This window comes from Aphelocoma coerulescens, unplaced genomic scaffold (assembly GCF_041296385.1).
Source record: "Aphelocoma coerulescens isolate FSJ_1873_10779 unplaced genomic scaffold, UR_Acoe_1.0 HiC_scaffold_626, whole genome shotgun sequence".
NCBI classification, from domain to species: Eukaryota; Metazoa; Chordata; class Aves; order Passeriformes; family Corvidae; genus Aphelocoma; species Aphelocoma coerulescens.
This window is the reverse complement of record NW_027183977.1, coordinates 1,190-28,240: the sequence shown is the minus strand read 5'-3', so window position 1 is coordinate 28,240 and position 27,051 is coordinate 1,190. Positions and strand designations below refer to the sequence as shown.

The window sequence follows — 27,051 nt, the reverse complement described above, 5'->3', positions numbered from 1 at the left end:
GGTTTTTTTTTTTTTTGGGTGCGAACGGGATTTTTTGGGGTTTTTTTTTTTGGGGCGAACGGGATTTTTTGGGGGTTTTTTTTTTGGGGCGAACGGGATTTTTTGGTTTTTTTTTTTTTTTTGGGGCGAACGGGATTTTTTGGGGTTGTTTTTTTTGGGGCGAACGGGATTTTTTGGGGGTTTTTTTTTTGGGGCGAACGGGATTTTTTGGGGGTTTTTTTTTTGGGACGAACGGGATTTTTTGGGTTTTTTTTTTTTTGGGACGAACGGGATTTTTTGGGGGTTTTTTTTTTTGGGGGGCGAACGGGATTTTTTGGGGTTTTTTTTTTTGGGGCGAACGGGATTTTTTGGGGGTTTTTTTTTTTGGGGCGAAAGGGATTTTTTGGGGTTTTTTTTTGGGGGCGAACGGGATTTTTTGGGGGTTTTTTTTTTTGGGGCGAACGGGATTTTTTGGGGGGTTTTTTTTTGGGGCGAACGGGATTTTTTGGGGGTTTTTTTTTTGGGACGAACGGGATTTTTTGGGGTTTTTTTTTGGGGCGAACGGGATTTTTTGGGGGTTTTTTTTTTGGGGGCGAACGGGATTTTTTGGGGGTTATTTTTGGGACAAACGGGATTTTTTGGGGTTTTTTTTTTTGGGACGAACGGGATTTTTTGGGGGTTTTTTTTTGGGGCGAACGGGATTTTTTGGGGGTTTTTTTTTGGGACGAACGGGATTTTTTGGGTTTTTTTTTTTTTGGGGCGAACGGGATTTTTTGGGGGTTTTTTTTTTTGGGGCGAACGGGATTTTTTGGGTTTTTTTTTTTTTTGGGGCGAACGGGATTTTTTGGGGGTTATTTTTGGGACAAACGGGATTTTTTGGGGTTTTTTTTTTTTGGGACGAACGGGATTTTTTGGTTTTTTTTTTTTTGGGGCGAACGGGATTTTTTGGGTTTTTTTTTTTTTTTGGGGCGAACGGGATTTTTTGGTTTTTTTTTTTTTTGGGGCGAACGGGATTTTTTGGGGTTTTTTTTTTTGGGGCGAACGGGATTTTTTGGGGGTTTTTTTTTTTGGGGCGAACGGGATTTTTTGGGGGTTTTTTTTTGGGACGAACGGGATTTTTTGGGTTTTTTTTTTTTTTGGGGCGAACGGGATTTTTTGGGGGTTATTTTTGGGACAAACGGGATTTTTTGGGGTTTTTTTTTTTTGGACGAACGGGATTTTTTGGTTTTTTTTTTTTTGGGGCGAACGGGATTTTTTGGGGGTTTTTTTTTTTGGGGCGGAACGGGATTTTTTGGGGTTTTATTTTTTGGGGCGAACGGGATTTTTTGGGGTTTTATTTTTTGGGGCGAACGGGATTTTTTGGGGGTTTTTTTTTTGGGGCGAACGGGATTTTTTGGGGTTTTTTTTTGGGACGAACGGGATTTTTTGGGGTTTTTTTTTTTGGGGCGAACGGGATTTTTTGGGGGTTTTTTTTTTGGGCGAACGGGATTTTTTGGGGTTTTTTTTTTGGGGCGAACAGCATTTTTTGGGGTTTTTTTGGGGCGAACGGGATTTTTTGGGGTTGTTTTTTTTTGAGGCAAACAGGATTTTTTGGGTTGTTTTTTTCCTTTTTGGGGCGAATGCGATTTTTTGGGGTTGTGCTTCATTTTGAGACAAACAAGATTTTTTGGGGTTTTTTTTTTTTGGGGCGAACGGGATTTTTTTGGGGGTTTTTTTTTTTTGGGCGAACGGGATTTTTTGGGGGTTTTTTTTGGGGCGAACGGGATTTTTTGGGTTTTTTTTGGGACGAACGGGATTTTTTGGGTTTTTTTTTTTGGGGGGCGAACGGGATTTTTTGGGGGTTTTTTTTTTGGGGCGAACGGGACTTTTTGGGGGTTATTTTTGGGACAAACGGGATTTTTTGGGGGTTTTTTTTTGGGGGCGAACGGGATTTTTTGGGGGTTTTTTTTTGGGGCAAACGGGATTTTTTGGGGGTTATTTTTGGGACAAACGGGATTTTTTGGGGGTTTTTTTTTTGGGACGAACGGGATTTTTTTGGGACTGAATGTTTTGGTTTTTGGGGTCCCTCCCGGGATTCCTCCTGCGCCGTTCTCTCCCCCCCTCCCCCCTCTCTCTCTCCGTGCCCCCCTCCAGGCGGCCGGGCCGGTTTCCGCGTGGCGTTCCCGCTGCGCACGGATTACCTGTTCGCGCGCGCCCGCGGCCCCGTGCGCGGCCCCGTGCGCGCCCTCTCCGCCTGCCTCTGGCTGCGCCCCGCCCGCGCCCCCAACCTGGGCACCCCCTTCTCCTACGCCGCGCCCGGGCAGCCCAACGAGCTGGTGCTGCTGGCCTGGGGCGGGCGCCCGCTCGAGCTGCTGGTGGACGACCAGGTGAGGACGGCGGGGTTTGGGGGGGTTTGGGGGGTTTTTTTGGGGATTTTTTGGGATTTTTAGGGATTTATTCAGGGCTTTTTGGGGATTTTTTGGGGATTTTTTTTTTATTTTTGGGGGATTTTTTTTGGATTTTTTTGGATTTTTTTAGAGGGTTTTTTGGGATTTTTTGGGGATTTTTTGGGATTTTTTTGGGGGATTTTTTGGGGGATTTTTTGGGATTTTTTGGGATTTTTTTGAGGGGTTTGGGGGTTTTTTGGGGGATTTTTTGGGATTTTTTCAGGGGTTTTTTTGGATTTTTTGGGATTTTTTTAGGGGTTTTTTGGGGAGTTTTTGGGACTTTTTTGGGATTTTTTGGGGACTTTTTGGGATTTGTTGGGATTTTTTGGGATTTTTTTGGGGACTTTTTGGGATGTTTTGGGACTTTTTTGGGATCTTTTGGGGATGTTTTTGGATTTTTTTGGATTTTTGGGGGGGGTTTTGGGGGCTTTTTTGGGGATTTTTTGGGGATTTTTTTGGGGATTTTTCTGGGATTTTTTGGAGGTTTTTTGGGATTTTTGGGGGGTTTGGGGATTTTTGGGGGGGGGTGGGTTGGGGGTTTTTTGGGGGATTTTTTTGGGTGGATTTGGGGGCGATTTCGGGGCGGGCGCCCGCTCGAGCTGCTGGTGGACAACCAGGTGAGGATGGGGGTTTGGGGGTTTTTGGGGGAATTTGGGGTTTTTTGGGGGGATTTTTTAGGGGATTTTTTTGGGATTTTTTGGGAGGTTTTGGGGTTTTCTTGGGATTTTTGGGGGTTTTTTGGGGGCTTTTTTTGGTGTTTTTTTGGGCATTCTGGGGCTTTTTTTGGAGCTGTGTTGGGGCTGTTTCGGTGCCGTTTCTGTGGAATCCGGGGACAAATCGGGGACAATAATTTGGAGACAATTTGGGGATAATTTGGGGAGTTTTGGGGATAATTTGGGAGTAATTCGGGCACGATTTGGGGACAATTTGGGGATGATTTGGGGGACGATTGGGGCTAAATTGGGGATGATTCGGGGATAATTTGGGCACAATTCGAGGACGATTCGGGGACGATTTGGGGACAATTCGGGGATAATGCGGGGATAATTCAGGGATAATTTGGGGACAATTTGGGACAATTTGGGACAATTTGGGGATGATTTGGGGGATGATTCGGGGGACGATTGGGGCTAATTTGGGGGTAATCTGGGGATGATTTGGGGATAATTTGGGCACAATTCGGGGCTAATTCGGGACAATTCGGGACAATTCTGGGCTAATTTGGGCCCATTTGGGGCTAACTGGGGCCCATTCGGGGCTAAGTGGGGCCCGTTCGGGGCTAATTGGAGCCCATTCTGGGCTAACCGGGGCCAATTTGGGGCTAACCAGGGCCCGTTCAGGGCTAACTGGGGCCAATTCGGGGCTAACTGGGGCCAATTCGGGGCTAACTGGGACCAATTTGGGGCTAACTGGGGCCCGTTCGGGGCTAACTGGGCCCGTTCGGGACTAACCGGGACCCGTTCGGGGCTAACTGGGGCCCATTCGGGACTAACCGGGACCCGTTCGGGGCTAACTGGGGCCCATTCGGGGCTAACTGGGACCAATTCGGGGCTAACTGGGGCCAATTTGGGGCTAACTGGGGCCCATTCGGGGCTAACTGGGGCCCGTTCGGGGCTAACTGGGCCCGTTCGGGGATAATTCGGGCCAATTCGGGGCTAACTGGGGCCCGTTCGGGGATAACTGGGACCCATTCAGGGCTAACTGGGGCCCGTTCGGGGCTAATTCGAGCCAATTCGGGGCTAACTGGGGCCCATTTGGGGCTAACCGGGGCCCGTTCGGGGCTAACTGGGGCCCATTCGGGGCTAACTGGGACCAATTCAGGGCTAACTGGGACCCGTTCGGGGCTAACTGGGGCCCATTCAGGGCTAACCGGGCGTTCTGTGCCCCCAGGCGGCCGCGCTGTCGCTGTCGCCGGCCCCGGGCAGGTGGCAGCACCTTTGTGTCACCTGGGCGGCCTCGGGGGGCACCTGGAGGAGCTTCCAGGACGGGGTCCCCCGCGGGCGGGGGGAGGGGCTCGCCCCGGGCCACCCCCTGCGCCCCCACGGGGTCCTGGTGCTGGGCCAGGAGCAGGTACGGGGGGGGGAGGGGGCTCAGGTGTGCCCAGGTGTGCCCGGGTGTGTCTGAGTGTGCCCAGGTGTGCCCAGGTGTGGCTGTGGAGAGCTTCAGGTGTGCCCAGGTGTGCCCAGGTGTGTCTGAGTGTGCCCAGGTGTGCCCCAGCTGTGCCCAGGTGTGGTTGTGGAGAGCCTCAGGTGTGCCCAGGTGTGCCCCCAGCTGGGCCCAGGTGTGTCTGAGTGTGCCCAGGTGTGCCCAGGTGTGGCTGTGGAGAGCCCCAGGTGTGCCCAGGTGCGTCTGAGTGCCCCCAGCTGTGCCCAGCTGTGCCCAGCTGTGGCTGTGTGAGCTCAGGTGTGCCTGAGTGCCCCTCAAATGTGCCCAGGTGTGTCAGGGCTGTGCCCAGGTGTGTCTTGAGTGCCCCCAGCTGTGCCCAGGTGTGGCTGTTTGAGCTCAGATGCCCCCAGGTGTGGTTGTGGAGAGCCTCAGGTGTGCCCAGGTGTGCCCCCAGCTGGGCCCAGGTGTGTCTGAGTGTGCCCAGGTGTGCCCAGGTGTGCCCCCAGGTGTGCCCAGGTGTGTCTGAGTGCCCCCAGCTGTGCCCAGCTGTGCCGGGGCTCGCTGCTCACCGGTGCCCGCCGGTCCCGCAGGACGCCCTCGGGGGCCGTTTCGATGCCACGCAGGCGTTCGTGGGCGAGCTGGCCGAGTTCCACCTGTGGAGCCGCGCCCTGGCCCCGCCCGAGGTGGCCGCGCTGGCCCAGTGCCGCTCCCCGGCCCGTGGCGACCTCGTGGCCTGGGCCCAGGCGGGGCTGGAGCTGCACGGCGGCGTCACCACCCTGCCCTTCGAGCCGTGCGCCTGAAGGCGCCCCAAAAACACCCCAAAACCACCCAGAACCACCCAAAATCACCCCAAAACTGCCCAGAACCACCCAGAACCGCCCCAAAACCACCCAAAACTGCCCCAGAACCGCCCCAGAACCACCCAAAACCGCCCCAAAACCACCCCAAACCGCCCCAAAATCACCCAGAACCACCCCAAAATCACCCAGAATCACCCCAAAAACACCCCAAAACCACCCAGAACTGCCCCAAAACCGCCCCAAAACTGCCCAGAACCACCCCAAAACTGCCCCAGAACCGCCCCAAAACTGCCCCAGAACCGCCCCAAAATCACCCAGAACCGCCCCAAAATCACCCAGAACCACCCCAGAACCGCCCCAAAACTGCCCAAATCCACCCCAAAACTGCCCAGAACCACCCCAAAATCACCCACAACCACCCCAAAACTGCCCCAGAACCGCCCCAAAATCACCCAGAACCGCCCCAAAATCGCCCCAAAACCACCCCAAAATCACCCAGAACTGCCCCAAAATCTCACCTGGGAACCCTCCCGCACCTCGGAGCCCCCCAAAAATGGCCCCAAACCCCCCAAAAACCCCAAAATGGCCCCAAAGTTCTCCCCAAAGGGTCCCAAATCCCCGAAAATCTCACCCGAAATGGCCCCAAAACCCCCGAAATTCCCCCCAAACGGCCCCAAAAAAGGCCCCGCCCCCCCCCAAATGTCCCAACCCCTCCCCAAATTCCCAAAAAAAATTCCCGAATTCCTTTGGATTTCTCCAGTTTTTATTTGGGACCATAAATAAAGGGGGGGGGGGAGGGGAGGGGCCGGGACCCCCCCGGGAGCCCCAAACTGGGAGGGACTGGGAGGGACTGGGAGGGGAATTCTGGGGGGTCCTGGGGGGAATTTGGGATTCCCAGAGGGAATTTGGGAGGAATTTTGGGATTCCCGAGGGACTTTCGGGGCTCCCTGGGGAGGGAAAATTTTGGAATTTTGGGAATTTTGGGGCTCCCTGGGGGGGAATTTTGGGAATTTCGGGGCTCCCGGAGCGAATTCCGGAGGCTCTGGCCGCTCCCTCGTCGTCCTTTCCCAGTCCAGAGGAATTTTGGGGGGAATCCCCCCGATTTTTGGGAGGTTCCAGGTGGGAATTCCGGGGGTCCCGCCCCCTTTTCCGGTTTTGGGTTGGTTTTTTTTTTTTCCCCTTTTTTTAGGGATTTTCCGGCTTTTTCTTGACCGAAATTCGCTTTTTCCGCGCCGCCAGCATCTCGTAGAAGGGATCCACGCTCACCGCAGCCCTGCCGGGATTTCGGGAATTTGGGGGGAATTTTCGGGAATTCCGGGCACCCCCCGAGCCCTTGGGGAACCCCCCTGGAAAAAATTCCCGCCCAAATCCACCCAGGGGATCCCAAAAAGCCCCAAAAAGCCCCAAAAAGCCCCAAAAAGCCCCAAATCCGTGGGGAAGAAGACCCAGAACGGATCCCGGGGGGGATTTTTTGGGAATTCTGGGGGTTCCAAAGGAATTTTGGGGGAATTTGGGGACGCCCTGGGAAAAATTCTCCCCGAAATCCCTCCCGGGAAGCCCCAAATCCACGGAAAAAGGACCCAAAATTCACCTGGGGATCCCCCAAACCCCCATTCAACGACCCCCGACCCCTCCTGGCCACTCCCAATTAATTTTGGGGATAATTTGGGATAATTTGGGAATTTTTAGGTGGAATTTCGGGACTCATTGGATGGATTTGACCCCAAAAAATCTCCTTTTAAAGCCCCAAAAATCCATTAAAAAAACCCCCAAAAATCCCATTTTTAACCCCAACCCCCCTTTAACCACCCCTGACCCCCTCCTGTGTTTTTTGGGGATAATTTGGGATAATTTCGGACTTTTTGGGGCTCTCACTGGATGGATTTGATCCCAAAACCTCCCAAAAAATCCACTAAAACCCCCCAAAAATCCCATTTCTAACCCCAACCCCCCCTTTAACGATGCCCAGTTCCCTCCTGTGTTTTTTGGGGTTAATTTGGGGTTAATTTGGGGTAAATTTGGGCATTTTTGGGGCTCTCACTGGATGGATTTGATCCCAAAAATCCCATTTTTAAAGCTTTTAAACCCCCAAAACTCCCATTTCTAACCCCAAACCCCCCTTTAACTCCCCCTGATCCCCTCCCATCCACTCCCTGTTATTTTTGGTGCTAATTTGGGGTAAATTGGGGCGGTTTTGGGGCTCTCAGTGGATGGATTTGATCCCAAAAATCCCATTTTTAGAGCTTTGAAACCCCCAAAACCCCCATTTTTAACCCCAAACCCCCCTATAACGATGCCCAATTCCCTCCTGACCACTGCCCGTTATTTTTGGGGTTAATTTGGGGTTAATTTGGGGTAAATTGGGGCGGTTTTGGGGCTCTCACTGGATGGATTTGATCCCAAAAATCCCATTTTTAGAGCTTTTAAACCCCCCAAAATCCATTTAAAAACCCCCAAAACCCCCCTTTCTAACCCCAAACCCCCCTTTAACTCCCCCTGACCCCCTCCCATCCACTGCCCGTTATTTTTGGGGTGATTTGGGGTGATTTGGGGCGGTTTTGGGGCTCTCACTGGATGGATTTGATCCACTCGTCCTTCTGCTCGCGGGTCGGCGCCGAGATCCGGTACACGGCGTGGTTCCCCTCCACCACGCGCCCGTCCGCCTCCGTCTTGCAGGCCTTGATCAGCTGCCCCTTGTTGTTGGGGATGTAGAGCTCGAAGCAGTGCTGGAAACCAGTACAGACCAGTAGGAACCAGTACAAACCAGTTGGGACCAGTTTGGGAAAAATCGGGAGCGGCGGGAGAAGAAACGGGGCAGGAAAAGGGGAATTTCGGGGCATTTTTGGTGGAGATTTGGAGCTGGAAAGGGCCTGGGAAGGGTTAAAAACCAGTATAAACCAGTACAGACCAGTAGAAACCAGTTGGGACAAGTCTGGGAAAAATCGGGAATGGTGGGAGAAGAAACGGGGGAAAAAAAGGGAATTTTGGGGGTTTTGGGGGGATTTTGGGTGGTTGATCAGCTGCCCCTTGTTGTTGGGGATGTAGAGCTCGAAGCAGTGCTGGAAACCAGTACAGACCAGTAAGAACCAGTACAGACCAGTTGGGACCAGTTTGGGAAAAATCGATAGCGGTGGGAGAAGAAACGGGGCAGGAAAAGGGGAATTTCGGGGCATTTTTGGTGGGGATTTGGAGCTTGAAAGGGCCTGGGAAGGGTTAAAAACCAGTATAAACCAGTACAGACCAGTAGAAACCAGTTGGGACCAGTTTGGGAAAAATTGGGAGCGGTGGGAGAAAAAACGGGAAAAAAGGGGAATTTTGGGGGTTTTGAGGGGATTTTGGGTGGTTGATCAGCTGCCCCTTGTTGTTGGGGATGTAGAGCTCGAAGCAGTGCTGGAAACCAGTACAGACCAGTAGGAACCAGTACAGACCAGTAGGAACCAGTACAAACCAGTTGGGACCAGTTTGGGAAAAATCGGGAGCGGTGGGAGAAAAAACGGGGCAGGAAAAGGGGAATTTCGGAGCATTTTTGGTGGGGATTTGGAGCTTAAAATGGTCTGGGAGAAGGGGAAAAACCAGTATAAACCAGTACAAACCAGTACAAACCAGTACAGACCAATAGAAACCAGTTTGGGACCAGTTTGGGAAAAATCGGGAGCGGCGGGAGAAGAAACGGGGCAGGAAAAGGGGAATTTCGGGGCATTTTTGGTGGGGATTTGGAGCTGGAAAGGGTCTGGGAGGAGGGGAAAAACCAGTTCAGACCAGCACAAACCAGTATAAACCAGTACAAACCAGTTTGGGAAAAATCGGGAGCAGTGGGAGAAGAAACGGGGCAGGAAAAGGGGAAAAAAGGGGAATTTCGGGGGATTTTGGGGGGATTTTGGGGGGTTTGGGAGGATTTGGGGGTTTTTTGTTTTTTTGGGAGCATTTTGGGGAATTTGGGGGGACTTTGGGGGCTTTGGGGGGATTTTGGGTTTTTTTGGGCCGTTTTTGGGAGGATTTTGGGGGGTTTTTAGGTGTTTTTGGGGGGATTTTGGGGGTTTTTGGCAGCATTTTGGGGGGATTTGGGGAGGTTTTTTAGGGGATTTTGGGGAGTTTTTGGGGGATGTTGGGCGGTTTTTGGGGGAGCTTTGTGGGGATTTTGGGGGTATTTAGAGGGGGTTTTGGTGTTTTTTGGGAGGTTTTGGGGGGATTTTGGGGGTTTGGGGTTTTTTTGGGGAGGCTTAGTTGTTTTTTTGTGGGATTTTGGGTGTTTTTTGTGGGATTTTGGGGACTTTTTGGGGGATTTTGGGTGTTTTGGGAGGATTTGGGAAGTTTTTTGTGGGACTTTGGGTGTTTTTTGGGGGATTTGGGGAGTTTTTGGGGGATTTTGGGTGTTTCTTGTGGGACTTTGGGTGTTTTTTGTGGGATTTTGGGGAGTTTTTGGGTGATTTTGGGAGTTTTTGGGGGATTTGGGGAGTTTTTGGGGGATTTTGGGGGATTTTGGGGGATTTTGGGGGATTTTTGGGGGATTTTGGGGGATTTTGGGGGGATTTTGGGAGTTTTTGGGTGATTTTGGGAGTTTTTGGGGGATTTGGGGGGATTTTGGGGGATTTTGGGGGATTTTGGGGAGTTTTTGGGTGATTTTGGGAGTTTTTGGGGGATTTGGGGAGTTCTTGGGGGATTTTGGGGGATTTTGGGGGGGTTTTGGGGGATTTTTGGGGGATTTTGGGGGATTTTGGGGGATTTTGGGGGATTTTTGGGGGATTTTTGGGGGATTTTGGGGGATTTGGGAAGTTTTGGGGGTTTTTGGGGGATTTTTGGGGGATTTTGGGGGGTTTTGGGGAGTTTTGGGGGGATTTTGGGTGTTTTTTGGGGGATTTTGGGTGTTTTTTGGGGGATTTTGGGGGATTTTGGCTCTCACCGGTTTGCGGGGATCCTCGACCTCGCGGATGCTCAGGTTCTCCAGGGGGATGATTCCCCGCGGCTCCTTGTCCTGCCGGAATTTGGGGGGATTTGGGGACTTTTGGGGGGTCCCAGAGGCGTTTTGGGATCCCAGGGAAGGATTTTGGGGGTCCCTGAGAGAAATTTGGGGGATTTGGGGGAGGATTTTGGGGATCCCAGGAGGAATTTTGGGGTCCCTGAGAAAAATTTGGGGGATTTGGGGGAATTTCGGGGTCCCTGAAGGAATTTTGGGATCCCAGGACAGGATTTTAGGGGGATTTTGGGAGTCCTGGGGGGAATTTGGGGGGTCCTGAGGGGGATTTTGGGGTCCCTGGGGGGAATTTTGGGGCATTTGGGGGGGATTTTGGGGTTCCCAGAGTGGATTTTGGGGTGGATTTGGGGGATTTCGGGGATCCCAGAGAGAGATTTGGGGTCCTGAAGGGAGATTTTGGGACCTTTTGGGGCATTTTGGGGGGGGTTTGGAGCATTTTGGGGGGATTTTGGGGCATTTTGGGGGGGTTTTGGGGGTGTTTTGGGGGTCCCAGGGGTTTTGGGGGTGGCCGAGGAGGATTTTGGGGTTCCCAGGGTGGATTTTGGGGTGGATTTGGGGGATTTCGGGGAATTTGGGGGATCCCAGGAAGAGATTTGGGGTCCTGAAGGGAGATTTGGGTGGATTTTGGGGCATTTTGGGGGGGTTTTGGGGTATTTTGGGGGGGGGTTTTGGGGTATTTTGGGGGGGGGGGTTGGGGCATTTGGGGGAGGTTTTGGGGGTCCTGGGGGTTTTGGGGGTGCCCGAGGAGGATTTTGGGGTTCCCAGGGTGGATTTTGGGGTGGATTTGGGGGGTTTCGGGGACTTTTGGGGATCCCAGGGAGAGATTTGGGTTCCTGAAGGCAAATTTGGATGGATTTTGGGGCATTTTGGGGGGATTTTGGGGCATTTTGGGGGGGTTTCGGGGGTGTTTTGGGGCTCCTAGGGGTTTTGGGGGCGGCCGAGGAGGATTTTGGGGTTCCCAGGGTGGATTTTGGGGTGGATTTGGGGCATTTTGGGGCTCTCACCGTGGTGTACTCGAAGTAGTAGAGGCAGTTGTCGGTCAGGATGAACCAGCGGCGCTTCCACGTCTTCACCCGACCCCCTGGGCGGTTTCGGGGGATTTTGGGGCATTTTGGGGCATTTTGGGGCATTTTGGGGGGTCCAGGAGAGAATTTGGGGGGTCTGGGGTGGGATTTGGGGGGATTTTAGGGGGGATTTGGGGACTTTTGGGGCATTTTGGGGTTTTTTGGGAGGATTTGGGGGGGTCCAGGATAGAATTTGGGGGGATCTGGGGTGGGATTTTGGGGGATTTTAGGGGGGTTTTGAGGGGTTTTGGGGGGGATTTGGGGAATTTGGGTGTTTTTCGGGGGGTCCTGGAGAGAATTTGGTGGGTTTGGGGTTGGATTTGGGGGATTTCAGGGGGATTTGGGGGATTTTGGGAGGGATTTGAGGGATTTTGTGGGGAATTTGGGGAGATTTGGGGGCTCCAGGAGAGAATTTGGGGAGTCTGGGGTTGGATTTGGGGGATTTGGGGGGAATTTTGGGCGTTTTTGGGATTTTGGAAGGGTCTCATGAAGAATTTGGGGGTTTGGGGGAGGATTTGGGGGATTTGGGGGTTTTGGGGGAATTTAGGGGGTCCTGGGAGGGATTTGAGGGGATTTTGGGGGGTTCTGAGGTGATTTTGGGGGGTTCTGAGGTGATTTTGGGGGGATTTGGGGGATTTTGGGGGAATTTGGGGGATTTTGGGGGGGGGTCCCAAGCGCTGCCCTTCCCCCACTCCCCCACTCACCTCCTGTGGGGTCCCAACAGCAGCACCAGGGGGGGGAATTTGGGGATTTTTGGGGGAATTTGGGGAATTTTGGAGGGATTTGGAGGGAATTTGGGGGGAATTGGGGAATTTTCGGAGGAATTTGGGGAATTTTGGGGGAGAATTTCGGGGAATTTTCGGAGGAATTTGGGGAATTTTGGGGGAGAATTTCGGGGAATTTTGGAGGGAATTTGGGGAATTTTGGGGGGAATTGGGGAATTTCCGGAGGAATTTGGGGAATTTTGGGGACAATTTTGAGGAATTTCGGGGGGAATCCGAGAGAATTTGGGGCAAATTCGGGAGGGATTCGGTGGAAATTTGGGGCGAATTTGGGGAATTCCGGGAGAATTTGGGGAATTCCAGGGGGGGATTTTTAGGGAAATTTGGGAGTTTTTGGGGTCGTACAAAGAGAAAGGAAAAAAAGAGAAAAAAACAGGGAAAAAAAAGTTAAATTTTGGGAAAATCAAACTGGGAGAGACTGGGGGGGGGAGGGGAACTGGGAGGGGGCGTGGCCACGGCAAAGTGGGCGTGGCCTGGGGAGGGGGCGTGGCCCAGGTGAGGTGGGCGTGGCCAGGAGGAACCAATAGGACCCAAAATAGACCTAAAAAGGCCCAAAAATGCCCAAAAATGGGGATTTTGAGCGATTTCACCGGGAATTTTGGGGCGTGGTCCTGCCCAGGTGAGGTGGGCGTGGCCCAGGTGAGGTGGGCGTGGCCAGGAGGGCCTAAAAAGGCCCCAAAACACCCCAAAATGCGGATTTTGAGCGATTCCACCCAGAATTTTTGGGGCGTGGTCCCCCCCAGGTGAGGTGGGCGTGGCCAGCAGGACCCAAAAGAGCCCAAAAGAGCCCAAAAAAGGCCCCAAAAACAGCCCCAAAATGGGGATTTTCGAGCGATTTCACTGGGAATTTTTGGGCGTGGCCTCTCCCAGGTGAGGTGGGCGTGGCCCAGGTGAGGTGGGCGTGGCCAAGGCGAGGTGGGCGTGGCCGGGAGGACCTAATAGAGCCCAAAAAAGACCTAAAAATGGGGATTTTGAGCGATTTCACCGGGAATTTTGGGGCGTGGTCCCCCCCAGGTGAGGTGGGCGTGGCCGGGAGAACCTAATAGAGCCCAAAATAGGCCCAAAACCACCCAAAAATGGGGATTTTGAGCCATTTCACTGGGAATTTTTGGAGCGTGGCTCCGCCCAGGTGAGGTGGGCGTGGCCTCAATGAGGTGGGCGTGGCCCAGGTGAGGTGGGCGTGGCCAAGAGCACCCAATAGTGCCCATAAAAGGCCCAAAAAAACCCAAAAATGGGGATTCTGAGCGATTTCACCGGGAATTTTCAGGCGTGGCCTCTCCCAGGTGAGGTGGGCGTGGCCAGGAGGGCTTAAAAAGGCCCAAAAAGAGCCCAAAAATGGGGATTTTGAGTGATTCCACCGGGAATTTTTGGGGCGTGGCCCCGCCCAGGTGAGGTGGACGTGGCCCAGGTGAGGGGGGCGTGGCCAGGAGGGCCCTAGAAAGGCCCAAAAAAAGCCCCAAAATGGGGATTTCGAGCGATTTCACTGGGAATTTTGGGGCGTGATCCCCCACAGGTGAGGTGGGCGTGGCCAAGGCGAGGTGGGCGTGGCCGGGAGGACCTAAAAGAGCCCAAAAACGGCCTAAAAATGGGGATTTCAAGCGATTTCACCGGGAATTTTGGGGCGTGGCCCCTCCCAGGTGAGGTGGGCGGGGCCCAGGTGAGGTGGGCGTGGCCAGGAGGACCCAATAGAGCCCAAAAAAGGCCTAAAAATGGGGATTTTGAGCGATTTCACCGGGAATTTTTGGGCGTGGCCCCTCCCAGGTGAGGTGGGCGGGGCCCAGGTGAGGTGGGCGTGGCCAGGAGGACCCAATAGAGCCCAAAAAAGGTCTAAAAATGGGGATTTTGAGCGCTTTCACTGGGAATTTTGGGGCGTGGCCTCTCCCAGGTGAGGTGGGCGTGGCCCAGGTGAGGTGGGCGTGGCCAAGAGGACCTAATAGAGCCCAAAAAAGCCCCAAAAACAGCCCCAAAATGGGGATTTTGAGCGATTTCACTGGGAATTTTTGGGCGTGGCCCCTCGCAGGTGAGGTGGGCGTGGCCCAGGTGAGGTGGGCGGGGCCCAGGTGAGGTGGGCGGGGCCGGGGGCGGGGCCTACCCAGCTTGAGCAGCCAGCCCTCGCGGTCGGGGTTGAAGAAGGTGTGCGTGAGGTCGTTGCCGTCGTCCTCGGGGATCTTGAAGGGCTCCGAGCGGATGCTCTCGTACAGGTTCTGAATTCGGGGCAGATTCGGGGGATTTCGGGGCTTTTCGGGGGCTTTTGGGGAATTTTCCCCAGTTTGGAGAGGTTTCGGGGGGATTTTGAGGGATTTTGGGGGGATTTCGGGGGAATTTGGGGAGATTTGAGGGGATTTTGGGGGATTTTTTAGGGGAATTTTGAGGGATTTGGGGAGGATTTTGAAGGAATTCGGGGTTCGGGAAAGATTTTGAGAGGATTTGGGGGAAATTTGGGAGTTTTGGGGGTTTTTCCAAGGAAAAAACTCCCCAAATCCCCCCAAAATCGCCAAATTGCTCTCGGCCAAAAATCCCCCAAATCTCCCAAATCTCTCCTCTCAAGATCCCAAAATTCGCCGAAACTCCTCGAAATCCCCCAAAACTTCCCAAATTTCCCGCAATTCCCTTCAAATCCTCCCAAAATTCCCCCAAATCTCCCCAAAATCATCCCTAAAATCCCCTCAATCCCCGAAACTCCCAAACTTTCCCCAAATTCCCCCCAAAATTGTCCCAAATTCCCGCTCACCTCAGCCCTGCTTAGGCCACGCCCACCCAAACCACGCCCCCAGAAACCCCGAAAAACCCCAGAATTTCCCCGAATTTCCACCTTTTCCTCCCCAAATTTTGGCCGAAATTGCCCCAAAAAGCGGCCACGCCCCCAGGCCACGCCCACCGACCACACCCACCCAAGCCACGCCCCTCAAACCCAATTTAAGCCACACCCACCTCAAGCCACGCCCCCCCAACCCCCAGAAACCCTGAAAAACCCCAGAAATTCCCCAAATTTCCACTTTTTCCTCCCCAAATTTCGCCCGAAATCCCCCCAAAAAGTGGCCCCGCCCCCCAGGCCACACCCACCGACCACACCCACCCAAGCCACGCCCCTCGAACCAAATTCAGGCCACACCCACCTCAAACCACACCCCCAGAACCCCTGAAAAACCCCAGAAATTCCCCGAATTTCCACCTTTTCCTCCCCAAATTTCGCCCGAAATCCCCCCAAAAAGCGGCCCCGCCCCCCGGCCCCGCCCCCCCAGGCCCCTCCCCCCCCCCGGCGGCCCCTCCCCCCACCCGCAGCAGCTCCTCGGGCAGGTCGCCGCCGTCGTTGATGCCGCGGTTCATGGCCACGAAGCGCTCGGCCGACGGCTTGTCCCGCACGTTGGGGTTGTGCAGGCTGGTGTTGAGCATGATCACGGCAAAGGAGAGCACGTAGCACGTGTCTGCGGGCACAGGTGGGCACAGGTGGGCACAGGTGGGCACAGGTGTGTGCCAGGTGGGCACAGGGAACCCCCAGGTGTGTCTGTGTGTGCCCCAGGTGTGCCCCGCACGTTGGGGTTGTGCAGGCTGGTGTTGAGCATGATCACGGCAAAGGAGAGCACGTAGCACGTGTCTGCGGGCACAGGTGGGCACAGGTGGGCACAGGGAACCCCCAGGTGTGCCCCAGGTGTGCCCAGGTGTGCCCCAGGTGTGCCCAGGTGTGCCCCACACGTTGGGGCTGTGCAGGCTCGTGTTGAGCACGATCACGGCAAAGGAGAGCACGTAGCACGTGTCTGCGGGCACAGGTGGGCACAGGTGGGCACAGGGAACCCCCAGGTGTGCCCCAGGTGTGCCCAGGTGTGCCCCAGGTGTGCCCAGGTGTGCCCCACACGTTGGGGTTGTGCAGGCTGGTGTTGAGCATGATCACGGCAAAGGAGAGCACGTAGCACGTGTCTGCGGGCACAGGTGGGCACAGGTGGGCACAGGGAACCCCCAGGTGTGCCCCAGGTGTGCCCAGGTGTGCCCCAGGTGTGCCCAGGTGTGCCCCACACGTTGGGGCTGTGCAGGCTCGTGTTGAGCACGATCACGGCAAAGGAGAGCACGTAGCACGTGTCTGCGGGCACAGGTGGGCACAGGTGGGCACAGGGAACCCCCAGGTGTGCCCAGGTGTGTCTGTGTGAGCCCCAGGTGTGCCCAGGTGTGCCCAGGTGTGCCCCACACGTTGGGGTTGTGCAGGCTGGTGTTGAGCATGATCACGGCAAAGGAGAGCACGTAGCACGTGTCTGCGGGCACAGGTGGGCACAGGTGGGCACAGGTGTGTGCCAGGGAACCCTCAGGTGTGCCCAGGTGTGCCCAGGTGTGCCCAGGTGTGCCCCACACGTTGGGGCTGTGCAGGCTGGTGTTGAGCATGATCACGGCAAAGGAGAGCACGTAGCACGTGTCTGCGGGCACAGGTGGGCACAGGTGGGCACAGGTGGGCACAGGTGGGCACAGGGAACCCCCAGGTGTGCCCAGGTGTGCCCAGGTGTGCCCCACACGTTGGGGCTGTGCAGGCTGGTGTTGAGCATGATCACGGCAAAGGAGAGCACGTAGCACGTGTCTGCGGGCACAGGTGGGCACAGGTGGGCACAGGTGGGCACAGGGAACCCCCAGGTGTGCCCAGGTGTGCCCAGGTGTGCCCCACACGTTGGGGCTGTGCAGGCTGGTGTTGAGCATGATCACGGCAAAGGACAGCACCTAGCACATGTCTGCGGGCACAGGTGGGCACAGGTGGGCACAGGTGGGCACAGGTGTGTGCCAGGTGGGCACAGGGAACCCCCAGGTGTGTCTGTGTGTGCCCCAGGTGTGCCCCGCACGTTGGGGTTGTGCAGGCTGGTGTTGAGCATGATCACGGCAAAGGAGAGCACGTAGCACGTGTCTGCGGGCACAGGCGGGCACAGGTGGGCACAGGTGGGCACAGGGAACCCCCAGGTGTGGCTGTGTGAGCCCCAGGTGTGCCCAGGTGTGCCCCAGGTGTGCCCCAGGTGTGCCCCGCACGTTGGGGCTGTGCAGGCTGGTGTTGAGCATGATCACGGCAAAGGAGAGCACGTAGCACGTGTCTGCGGGCACAGGTGGGCACAGGTGGGCACAGGTGGGCACAGGTGGGCACAGGGAACCCCCAGGTGTGGCTGTGTGAGCCCCAGGTGTGCCCCACACGTTGGGGCTGTGCAGGCTGGTGTTGAGCATGATCACGGCAAAGGAGAGCACGTAGCACGTGTCTGTGGGCACAGGTGGGCACAGGTGGGCACAGGTGGGCACAGGGAACCCCCAGGTGTGCCCAGGTGTGCCCCAGGTGTGCCCCAGGTGTGCCCAGGTGTGCCCAGGTGTGCCCCAGGTGTGCCCCACACGTTGGGGCTGTGCAGGCTGGTGTTGAGCATGATCACGGCAAAGGAGAGCACGTAGCACGTGTCTGCGGGCACAGGTGGGCACAGGTGGGCACAGGTGTGTGCCAGGGAACCCCCAGGTGTGCCCAGGTGTGCCCCAGGTGTGCCCCAGGTGTGCCCAGGTGTGCCCAGGTGTGCCCCAGGTGTGCCCCACACGTTGGGGCTGTGCAGGCTGGTGTTGAGCATGATCACGGCAAAGGAGAGCAGGTAGCACGTGTCTGCGGGCACAGGCGGGCACAGGTGGGCACAGGTGTGTGCCAGGGAACCCCCAGGTGTGCCCAGGTGTGCCCAGGTGTGCCTGTGTGAGCCCCAGGTGTGCCCAGGTGTGCCCCAGGTGTGCCCCACACGTTGGGGCTGTGCAGGCTGGTGTTGAGCATGATCACGGCAAAGGAGAGCACGTAGCACGTGTCTGCGGGCACAGGTGGGCACAGGTGGGCACAGGGAATCCCCAGGTGTGGCTGTGTGAGCCCCAGGTGTGCCCAGGTGTGTCTGTGTGTGCCCAGGTGTGCCCAGGTGTGCCCAGGTGTGCCCGCTGTGCCCTCACCTGTGCAGGTGAACACGCCCGGGTTGCAGAGGCAGTGCCCAGGTGTGCCCAGGTGCCCGCTGTGCCCTCACCTGTGCAGGTGAACACGCCCGGGTTGCAGAGGCAGTGCCCAGGTGTGCCCAGGTGCCCGCTGTGCCCTCACCTGTGCAGGTGAACACGCCCGGGTTGCAGAGGCAGTGCCCAGGTGTGCCCAGGTGCCCGCTGTGCCCTCACCTGTGCAGGTGAACACGCCCGGGTTGCAGAGGCAGTAGCGCTGCGCGAACGCCTCCATCATGCGATCGATCTTCTGCGCCTCCCCCGGCAGCCGGAAACTCCACAGGAACTGCCTGCGACACCCCAAACCTCACCTGGCACCCCAAACCTCACCTGGCACCCCAAAATCCACCCCAAACCTCACCTGGTACCCCCAACCTCACCTGGCACCCCAAAATCCACCCCAAAACTCACCTGGCACCCCCAAAATCCAACTGGGACCCCCAAAATCCACCCCAGGTGTGCCCAGGTGAGTTCCCAGCCCCCCCAGGTGCCCCCCAGGTGTACCCAGGTGCCCCCAGGTGCCCCCAGGTGTGCCCAGGTGAGTTCCCAGCCCCCCCAGGTGCCCCCAGGTGTGCCCAGGTGAGTTCCCAGCCCCCCCAGGTGCCCCCCGGTGCCCCCCGTGCCCGCACCTGAGCGCCTGCACCAGGTTGAGGTCGGTGAACTCGTGCAGGTCCACGAAGGCGTGCAGCACGCCCAGGTTGAACTCCTCCCTGCGGGGCGGGGCCGGGCTGTCAATCAACCACAGGCCACGCCCACCCACTGCCAATCACCCACAGGCCACGCCCACCAGCTGTCAATCACCCACAGGCCACGCCCACCCGCTGCCAATCACCCACAGGCCACACCCACCCGCTGTCGATCACCAACAGGCCACGCCCACCCGCTGCCAATCATCCCAGGCCACGCCTACCTGCTGTCAATCACCCACAGGCCACGCCCACCCGCTGCCAATCATCATCTGCTCCCAGCGGTTCCCAGTCCCCCCCAGTTCTCCCCAGTTCCTCCCAATGCCCTCTCAGTTACTCCCAGTCCCTCCCAATCCCCTCCCAGTGGCTCCCAGTGCCCTCCCAGTCCCTCCCAATCCCCTCCCAGTCCCTCCCAGTGGCTCCCAGTGCCCTCCCAGTGGCTCCCAGTCCCCTCCCAGTTACTCCCAGTCCCTCCCAGTGGCTCCCAGTCCCTCCCAGTGCCCTGCAGAGTCCCCAGTTCCCCCTCCGAATCCCCCTCCCAGTCCCTCCCAGTGGCTCCCAGTCCCCTCCCAGTCCCTCCCAATCCTCTCCCAGTCCCTCCTAGTGGCTCCCAGTCCCTCCCAGTGGCTCCCAGTCCCCTCCCTATCCCCTCCCAATGGCTCCCACTGGCTCCTAGTTCCTTCCAGTCCCCTCCCAGTCCCTCCCAATCCCCTCCCAGTCCCCTCCCAGTGGCTCCCAATCCCCTCCCAGTCCCTCCCAGTGGCTCCCAGTGCTCCCAGTGCACCTCTCGCCCAGGTAGTCTCCGATGGCCGTTTTGTTGAGCCCCTCTCCCTTGTAGAGGAACCGCGCGATGTCCTCGGCCGTGTGGCGCAGCAGCTCCTGCTCCACCAGGAACTGGATCCCCTGCGGGCCCAGTGCACCAAAAACACCCAAATTCACCCCAAAATCCGCCCCAAAGAACCCCAAAATCCACCCCAAAATCCACCCCAAAGAACCCCAAAATCCACCCCAAAAAAACCCCAAAATCCGCCCCTGCTCCACCAGGAACTGGATCCCCTGCGGGCCCCCAGTGCACCAAAAACACCCAAATTCACCCCAAAATCCGCCCCAAAGAACCCCAGAATTCACCCCAAAATCCACCCCAAGAACCCCAGAATTCACCCCAAAATTCACCCCAAAATCCACCCCAAAGAACCCCAGAATTCACCCCAAAATTCACCCCAAAATCCACCCCAAAGAACCCCAAAATCCACCCCAAAATCCACCCCAAAGAACCCCAGAATTTACCCCAGAATTTACCCCAAAATCCACCCCAAAGAACCCCAGAATTTACCCCAAAATCCACCCCAAAATCCACCCCAAAGAACCCCAGAATTCACCCCAAAATTCACCCCAAAATCCACCCCAAAGAACCCCAGAATTCACCCCAAAATCCACCCCAAAGAACCCCAGAATTTACCCCAAAAAACCCCAGAATTTACCCCAAAATCCACCCCAAAATCCGCCCCTGCTCCACCAGGAACTGGATCCCCTGCGGGCCCCCAGTGCACCAAAAACACCCAAATTCCACCCCAAAATCCAGCCCAAAAACACCCAAAATTCACACCAAAATCCACCCCAAAAAACCCCAAAATCCACCCAAAAACTCACTCCAAAAAAGACCCAAAAATCACCCCAAAATCTGCCCCAAAAACCCCAAAATTCACCCCAAAACCACCCAAAATTCACCCCAAAAAAACCCAAAATCCACCTGAAAACTCACTCCAGAAAAGACCCAAAAATCGCCCCAAAATTCACCCCAAAGAACCCCAAAATTCACCCCAAAATCACCCAAAATTCACCCCAAAATCCACCCCAAAAAAAACCAAAATCCACCCCAAAATTCACCCCAAAAAGCCCCCAAAATCCACCCCAAAATCCACCCCGAAACACCCAAATCCAAGCCAAAATCCATCCCAGAACCCCAAATCCCCAAAATCCACCCTGAAACCCCAAAACCCCAAAATCCACCCCAAAAAACCCAAAACCCACCCCAAAACCCCCAAATCCGCCCCCAAACGCCCAAATCCACCCCAAAATCCACCCCCAAATCCCCAAAAATCCCCAAAAATCCCCAAATTCTCCAAAATCCGCCCCCGAATCCTCAAAACCCAACCCAAAAATCCCCAAAATTCCCCAAAATCCACCCCCAAATCCCCAAAAATCGACCCCTCAGGATCCCCAACCTCCCCAAAAACCCCAAAATTCACCCCAAAATCCACCCCAAAAAACCCAAAAATTCACCCCAAAAACCCCAAATTCACCCCAAAAAACCCCAAATCCACCCCAAAACACCAAAATCCACCCAAAAAAAACCCCCAAATTCACCCGAAATCCAAAAATCCACCCTCAAAATCCCCAAAAATCCCCAAAAACCCCCAAAATTCCCCAAAACCCACCCCCAAATCCCCAAAAATCGACTCCTCAGGATCCCCAACCTCCCCAAAACCCCCAAAAACCCCAAAATTCACCCCAAAATCCCCCCAAATCCCCAATTCCCGCTCACCTTTTTGGGGTCCATGTTGAATTTCTTGCGCCCCATCCCCATCTTCCGGTTCCGCTGCAGCGTCTTGCTGGAATTTTCGGGAATTTTGGGGGAAATTTGGGGAATTTTGGGGGTCCCGGGGAGGATTTGGGGGAATTTTGGGGGAATTTTTGGAAATTTTGGGGGAATTTTGGGAGAATTTTGGGGGAATTTTTGGGAATTTTGGGGGTCCCAGGAAGGATTTGGGGGAATTTGGGGGAATTTTTGGGAATTTTGGGGGAATTCTGGGGGATTTGGGGAGAATTTTGGGGGAATTTTTGGGAACTTTGGGGGGGCCCAAGTGGGAATTTTTGGGAGATTTTTTGGGAAATTTGGGGAATTTTGGGGGTCCCAGGGAGGATTTGGGGGAATTTGGGCGAATTTGGGGAAATTTTGGGGAATTTTTGGGGTCCCAAGGGAGAATTTTGGGGAGATTTTTGGGAATTTGGGGGAATTTTGGGGGTCCCGGGGGAAAATTTGGGGAATTTAGGGGTCCTGGGGGGGAATTTTTGGCAATTTTGGGGGAATTTTTGGCAATTTTGGGGGATTTGGGGCAATTTTGGGGGTGAATTTGGGCTCCCAATTGGGAATTTTGGCTTTTTTGGGCTCCCGACTGCGAATTTTGGGATTTTTGGCCTCCCAGGGCTGAATTTTTCCCTCCAAAATGGGGAAATTTTGGCTTTTTTGGATGCCCGGGTTGGAATTTTGGCTTTTTTGGGGTCCCAGCTGCGAATTTCGGCTTTTTTTGGCTCCCATTTTTCCCTCCAAAACACAAAATTTTGTCCTTTTTGGGATCCCAGGTTCAAATTTTGCCATTTTTGAGCCCCCAGGTGTGAATTTTTCCCTCCAAAACGGGACATTTTGGCTTTTTTGGGCTCCCAGAGTCCAAATTTTGCCATTTTTGGCTCCCACGGGTGAATTTTTTCCCTCCAAAATGGGAAATTTTGCCCCCTAAAATGGAAATTTTGGCTTTTTTGGGCTCCCAGGGCTGAAATTTTCCTTCCAAAATGGGAAATTTTGCCATTTTTTGGCTCCCGGGTGTGAATTTTCCCCTCCCAAGCGGCTCCTTTGGGCTTTCCTTTGGCCTCCCCGGGCCGCCAGCTCCTCCCTCCGTCCCTCTGTCCGTCCGTCCCTCTGTCCATCCCTCTGTCCCTCTGTCCCTCTGTCCATCCCTCTGTCCCTCTGTCCCTCTGTCCATCCCTCTGTCCCTCTGTCCATCCCTCTGTCCCTCTGTCCGTCCCTCCATCCCTGTGTCCATCCCTCTGTCCGTCCCTCTGTCCCTCTGTCCCTCCCTCTGTCCGTCCCTCTGTCCCTCTATCCCTCTGTCCGTCCCTCTATCTCTCTGTCCCTCTGTCGGTCCCTCTGTCCATCCCTCTGTCCCTCCCTCTGTCCGTCCCACTGTCCCTCTGTCCCTCTATCTCTCTGTCCATCCCTCCGTCCCTGTGTCCCTCCCTGTGTCGGTCCCTGGGTCCCTGTGTCCATCCCTCTGTCTGTCCCTCTGTCCGTCCCTCTGTCCATCCCTCTGTCTCTCTGTCCCTCTCTCTGTTCCTCTGTCAGTCCCTGGGTCCCTGTGTCCGTCCGTCTGTCCCTCTGTCCCTCTCTCTGTCCCTCTGTCTGTCCCTGTGTCAGTCCCTCTGTCGGTCCCTGGCTCCCCGTGTCCGTCCGTCTGCCCCTCTGTCCCTCTCTCTGTCCCTCTGTCCGTGCCTCTGTCCGTCCCTGTATCTCTCTGTCCCTTTGTCGGTCCCTCTGTCGGTCCCTCCATCCCTGTGTCCGTCCGTCTGTCCCTCTGTCCCTCTGTCCCTGTGTCGGTCCCTGTGTCGGTCCCTGGCTCCCTGTGTCTGTCCGTCTGTCCCTCTGTCCCTCTGTTGGTCCCTGTGTCCGTCCCTCTGTCGGTCCCTGGCTCCCCGTGTCCGTCCGTCTGTCCCTCTGTCCCTCTCTCTGTCCCTCTCTCTGTCCCTCTGTCGGTCCCTGGCTCCCCGTGTCCGTCCGTCTGTCCCTCTGTCTCTCTGTCTGTCCCTCTGTCTGTCCCTGTGTCTGTCCCTCTGTTCCTCTGTCCCTCTGTTGGTCCCTGTGTCCCTCCCTCTGTCGGTCCCTGGCTCCCCGTGTCCGTCCGTCTGTCCCTCTGTCCCTCTGTCCCTCTCTCTGTCCCTCTCTCTGTCCCTCTGTCGGTCCCTCTGTCCCCGTGTCCGTCCGTCTGTCGGGCCGCGCTGGCCGCTCACCTGCCCTCGGTGGCCTCGAGCCCCTCCACCTCGCTGATGGCCTCGCTGAGCTCCAGCCGCAGCCTCTGGATCTCCCCGAGCAGCTCCTGCTTGCGCCGCCGGATGCTCTCCAGCTCGCGCCGCTCCTCGGCCGTCAGGTCCGCGGGCACTGCGGGCGCGGCTCGGCACAGGCCACGCCCACAAACCACAGGCCACGCCCACCACCCCCAGGCCACGCCCACAAACCACAGGCCACGCCCACAAACCACAGGCCACGCCTGCCACCCCCCAGGCCACGCCCACCAGCCCCAGACCACACCCACCGAAGACCAGGCCACGCCCACCAAAACCCACCTGGTCACGCCCACCAAGCCCACCTGGCCACGCCCACCGACCCAGACCACGCCCACCAACCCCCAGGCCACACCCACCAAGCCCAGGCCACGCCCACCAAAACCAGCCTGCTCACGCCCACCAACCCCCAGGCCACGCCCACCAAACCTCAGGCCATGCCCACCGAACACCAGGCCACGCCCACCGAACACCAGGCCACGCCCACCACTGCCTGGTGAAGCCCACAGACTGCCTGGCCACGCCCACAACCCGCATGGCCACACCCACAAACCCGCCTGGCTACGCCCACCACTGCGTGGCCACGCCCACAGCCCCTGACCACACCCACCAAACCCACCTAACCACGCCCACAGATCCACCTGGCCACACCCACAAACCCGCCTGGCCACGCCCAACGCTATGCCTAGCCACGCCCTACCGCCTTCCTGGCCACGCCCTACCACCTTCCTGGCCACGCCCACCACGTGCTAAGCCACGCCCACCGTGATGCCTGGCCATGCCCACCGCCTGCCAAGCCACGCCCCTCCGCCTTCTTGGCCACGCCCCCTGTGCACCTGGCCACGCCCCTCTGCCTTCCTGGCCACGCCTACTGCCATGCTGGCCACGCCCACCGTGGACCAAGCCACGCCCCTCCGTTTTACTGGCCACGCCCAGCGTGTGCTAAGCCACGCCCATCCGCGATCTAAGCCACGCCCCACTGCCAATTTGGCCACGCCTACTTCCAGATAGGCCACGCCCACCTCCGGCCTGGCCACGCCCACCGCCAGTTTGACCACGCCTAGTTCCGGCTCGGCCACGCCTGCCTCCCTAATGGCCACGCCCCCTTGGCCTTAATCCCGCCCATTTTCCCTGCAAGCCACGCCCCTTTCCTGCCGACCCCGCCCCCTCCCTTTGGCCACGCCCCTTTCCTGCTGACCCCGCCCCTTCCTTTGGCCACGCCCCTTTCCTGCTGACCCCGCCCCTCCCTTTGACCACGCCCTTTCCTGCCGACCCCGCCCCCTCCCTTTGGCCACGCCCCTTTCCTGCCGACCCTGCCCCATCCCTTTGGCCACGCCCCTTTTCTACAGACCTCGTCCCTTTCCTTTGGCCACGCCCCTTTCCTGCCGACCCCGCCTCCTTTTTGGCCACGCCCCTTTCCTGCCGACCCCGCCCCCTTTGGCCACGCCCCTTTCCTGCCGACCCCGCCCCCCTTTTGGCCACGCCCCTTTCCTGCCGACCCCGCCCCCTTCCTTTGGCCACGCCCCTTCCTCCCAACCCTTGGTTGCTCTGGGAGGCCCCGCCCCCCTCATGGAACCGTCTCAACCTCCCCCCACCCCTTGGTCACGCCCGGTCACGTGACCCCCCCCTCCCGCCCTCCTTTTCCCGCCGCGCCCATCACGTGACCTCTCCTCGCTCCGCCATTGGTCCGCGCCTCACGGAACCCCCCCCCTCCCTTTCCCCTCCCGTTCCCCTCACTCCTTCCCCGCCCCGCCCCGGTTCCCGCCCGGTCCCCGCCGCTCTCAGCGGCCTCACCGTAAACTCCGTCCTCCATGGCGGGGCCGGGGCCGCTCCGCTTCGCCCGCTCCGCCCGCTCCGCCCGCCCCGCCGGGCCCCGGGCCCGCTCCGGCACCGCCGCCCGGCCGCTCCCGCCCCTCGCCGCCGCTGTAACCAATCAGCGCCTCGCTCGGGATGAGTGACGGGCGGCGCGGCTAATGGGAGGGCTCGATGGGTGCGATCTCGGCGCTGACCAATGAGAACGCGCGGTTGCATGACTGGCGGGAGGGCTGACCAATCACAGGTGTTTAAGGCGCGGCCTCGCCGTTCCTATGTGATTGACAGCGTTTTCGGCCAATGGAAAAGGCGAGATTCGCCGGAGGGGGCGGGGATTGACCCTTGATCGGCGTTCGGCTGCGGGCTCATTAATATTAATGACCTCATCCATATTAACGACGTTTCCCGGGGTTCCACGTGTCCCCTGCAGGCCCCAAATGACCCCAAATGACCCCGTTTGACCCCAAATGACCCCAAACCCCCCCGCACGAGCCCTCCCCACCCCCCCCGAGTCCCCCATGTCCCCCCAAGCCCCGCCCCCCTCAAATTCCCGCTTTTTCACGCTTCGTTTTTATTGGAAAGAGCGAAATTCCCGTAAAAACCCCGCATGCGGGGGGCGGGGCCAAGCCGGGCTGGGCGGGGCCTCCGGAGTGGGCGTGGTCAAGCCCAGGGGGGGGCGTGGTCAAGCCGGGGAGGGGAGGGGCGAGCGGGTGGGCGTGGCCTGAGGGGAAAGGGGGCGGGGCTTGATGGGGCGGGGCCAAAGGGGGCGGGGCTTGTGAAGGGGGCGGGGCCTGGGCGGTCCCGGGGGGGCTCCCAATGATCCCAGCCCCCCCCCCCCCCCCCCCCGCGTGCTTTAACTGGGATTTGGGACTGGGAGGGACTGGGAGGCACTGGGGGCGGCACTGCCTGGAGACTGGGAGTTACTGGTCCAAACTGGTCCGTACTGGTCCAGGGAACAGGGAGTTACTGGTCCAAAGTGACCCAAACTGGTCCGTACTGGTCTGGGGAAACTGGGAGTTACTGGTCCAAACTGGCCCGAACTGGTCCAGGGAACAGGGAGTTACTGGTCCAAACTGGCCCAAACTGGTCCGTACTGGTCTGGGGAAACTGGGAGTTACTGGTCCAAACTGGCCCGAACTGGTCCAGGGAACGGGGAGTTACTGGTCCAAAGTGGCCCAAACTGGTCCGTACTGGTCTGGGGAACTGGGAGTTAATGGTCCAAACTGGTCCAAACTGGTCCGGGGAAACTGGGAGTTACTGGTCCAAAGTGGTCCAAAGTGGTCTGGGGAACTGGGAGTTACTGGTCCAAACTGGCCCAAACTAGTCCAAACTGGTCCAGGGAATGGGGAGTTACTGGTCCAAACTGGTCCAAACTGGTGCAAGGAAACTGGGAGTTACTGGTCCAAAGTGGTCCAGGGAACGGGGAGTTACTGGTGGAACGGGGAGTTACTGGTCCAAACTGGTCCAAAGTGGTCCAGGGAACGGGGAGTTACTGGTCCAAACTGGTCCAAAGTGGTCCAGGGAACGGGGAGTTACTGGTCCAAACTGGCCCAAACTGGTCCGTACTGGTCTGGGGAAACTGGAGTTACTGGTCCAAACTGGTCCAAACTGGTCCGGGGAAACTGGG

At 57.1% G+C, this 27,051-nt stretch overlaps 2 protein-coding genes across 2 annotated transcripts; one reads left to right on the top strand and one right to left on the bottom strand.

The window, feature by feature from the left end:
• Nucleotides 1–2,112: 2,112 nt before the first annotated feature.
• On the top strand, nucleotides 2,113–5,611 carry LOC138102145 (neuronal pentraxin-1-like; the record flags this gene model as incomplete). Its single annotated transcript, XM_068999885.1, has 3 exons — nucleotides 2,113–2,345; nucleotides 4,296–4,475; nucleotides 5,102–5,611. Coding segments are annotated over 3 exons (623 nt in total), but the record flags the coding sequence as incomplete, so codon positions are not given.
• A 461-nt stretch (nucleotides 5,612–6,072) lies between these two features.
• On the bottom strand, nucleotides 6,073–25,512 carry LOC138102144 (cytohesin-2). Its single transcript, XM_068999883.1, has 12 exons — nucleotides 25,407–25,512; nucleotides 23,562–23,709; nucleotides 21,325–21,391; nucleotides 19,564–19,682; nucleotides 18,723–18,803; nucleotides 18,271–18,383; nucleotides 15,406–15,554; nucleotides 14,221–14,333; nucleotides 11,288–11,366; nucleotides 10,212–10,283; nucleotides 7,883–8,037; nucleotides 6,073–6,584 (listed from the first exon to the last, which is right to left on the bottom strand). Exons 1-12 carry the CDS (start codon nucleotides 25,423–25,425, stop codon nucleotides 6,497–6,499), a joined length of 1,203 nt encoding a protein of 400 aa, XP_068855984.1. The 5' UTR covers nucleotides 25,426–25,512; the 3' UTR covers nucleotides 6,073–6,496.
• Between the last annotated feature and the right edge of the window lie 1,539 nt (nucleotides 25,513–27,051).

Bases quoted from the DNA above. Each gene is read 5' to 3' on its own strand.
- LOC138102144 (XM_068999883.1), bottom strand. The intron at 18,804-19,563 runs GTGCACTGGGAG...CCCGCCCCGCAG, and splicing joins GGAGACTACCTGGGCGAGAG to GGAGGAGTTCAACCTGGGCG. The intron at 15,555-18,270 runs GTGAGGGCACAG...CTGTGCCCGCAG, and splicing joins GGGCGTGTTCACCTGCACAG to ACACGTGCTACGTGCTCTCC.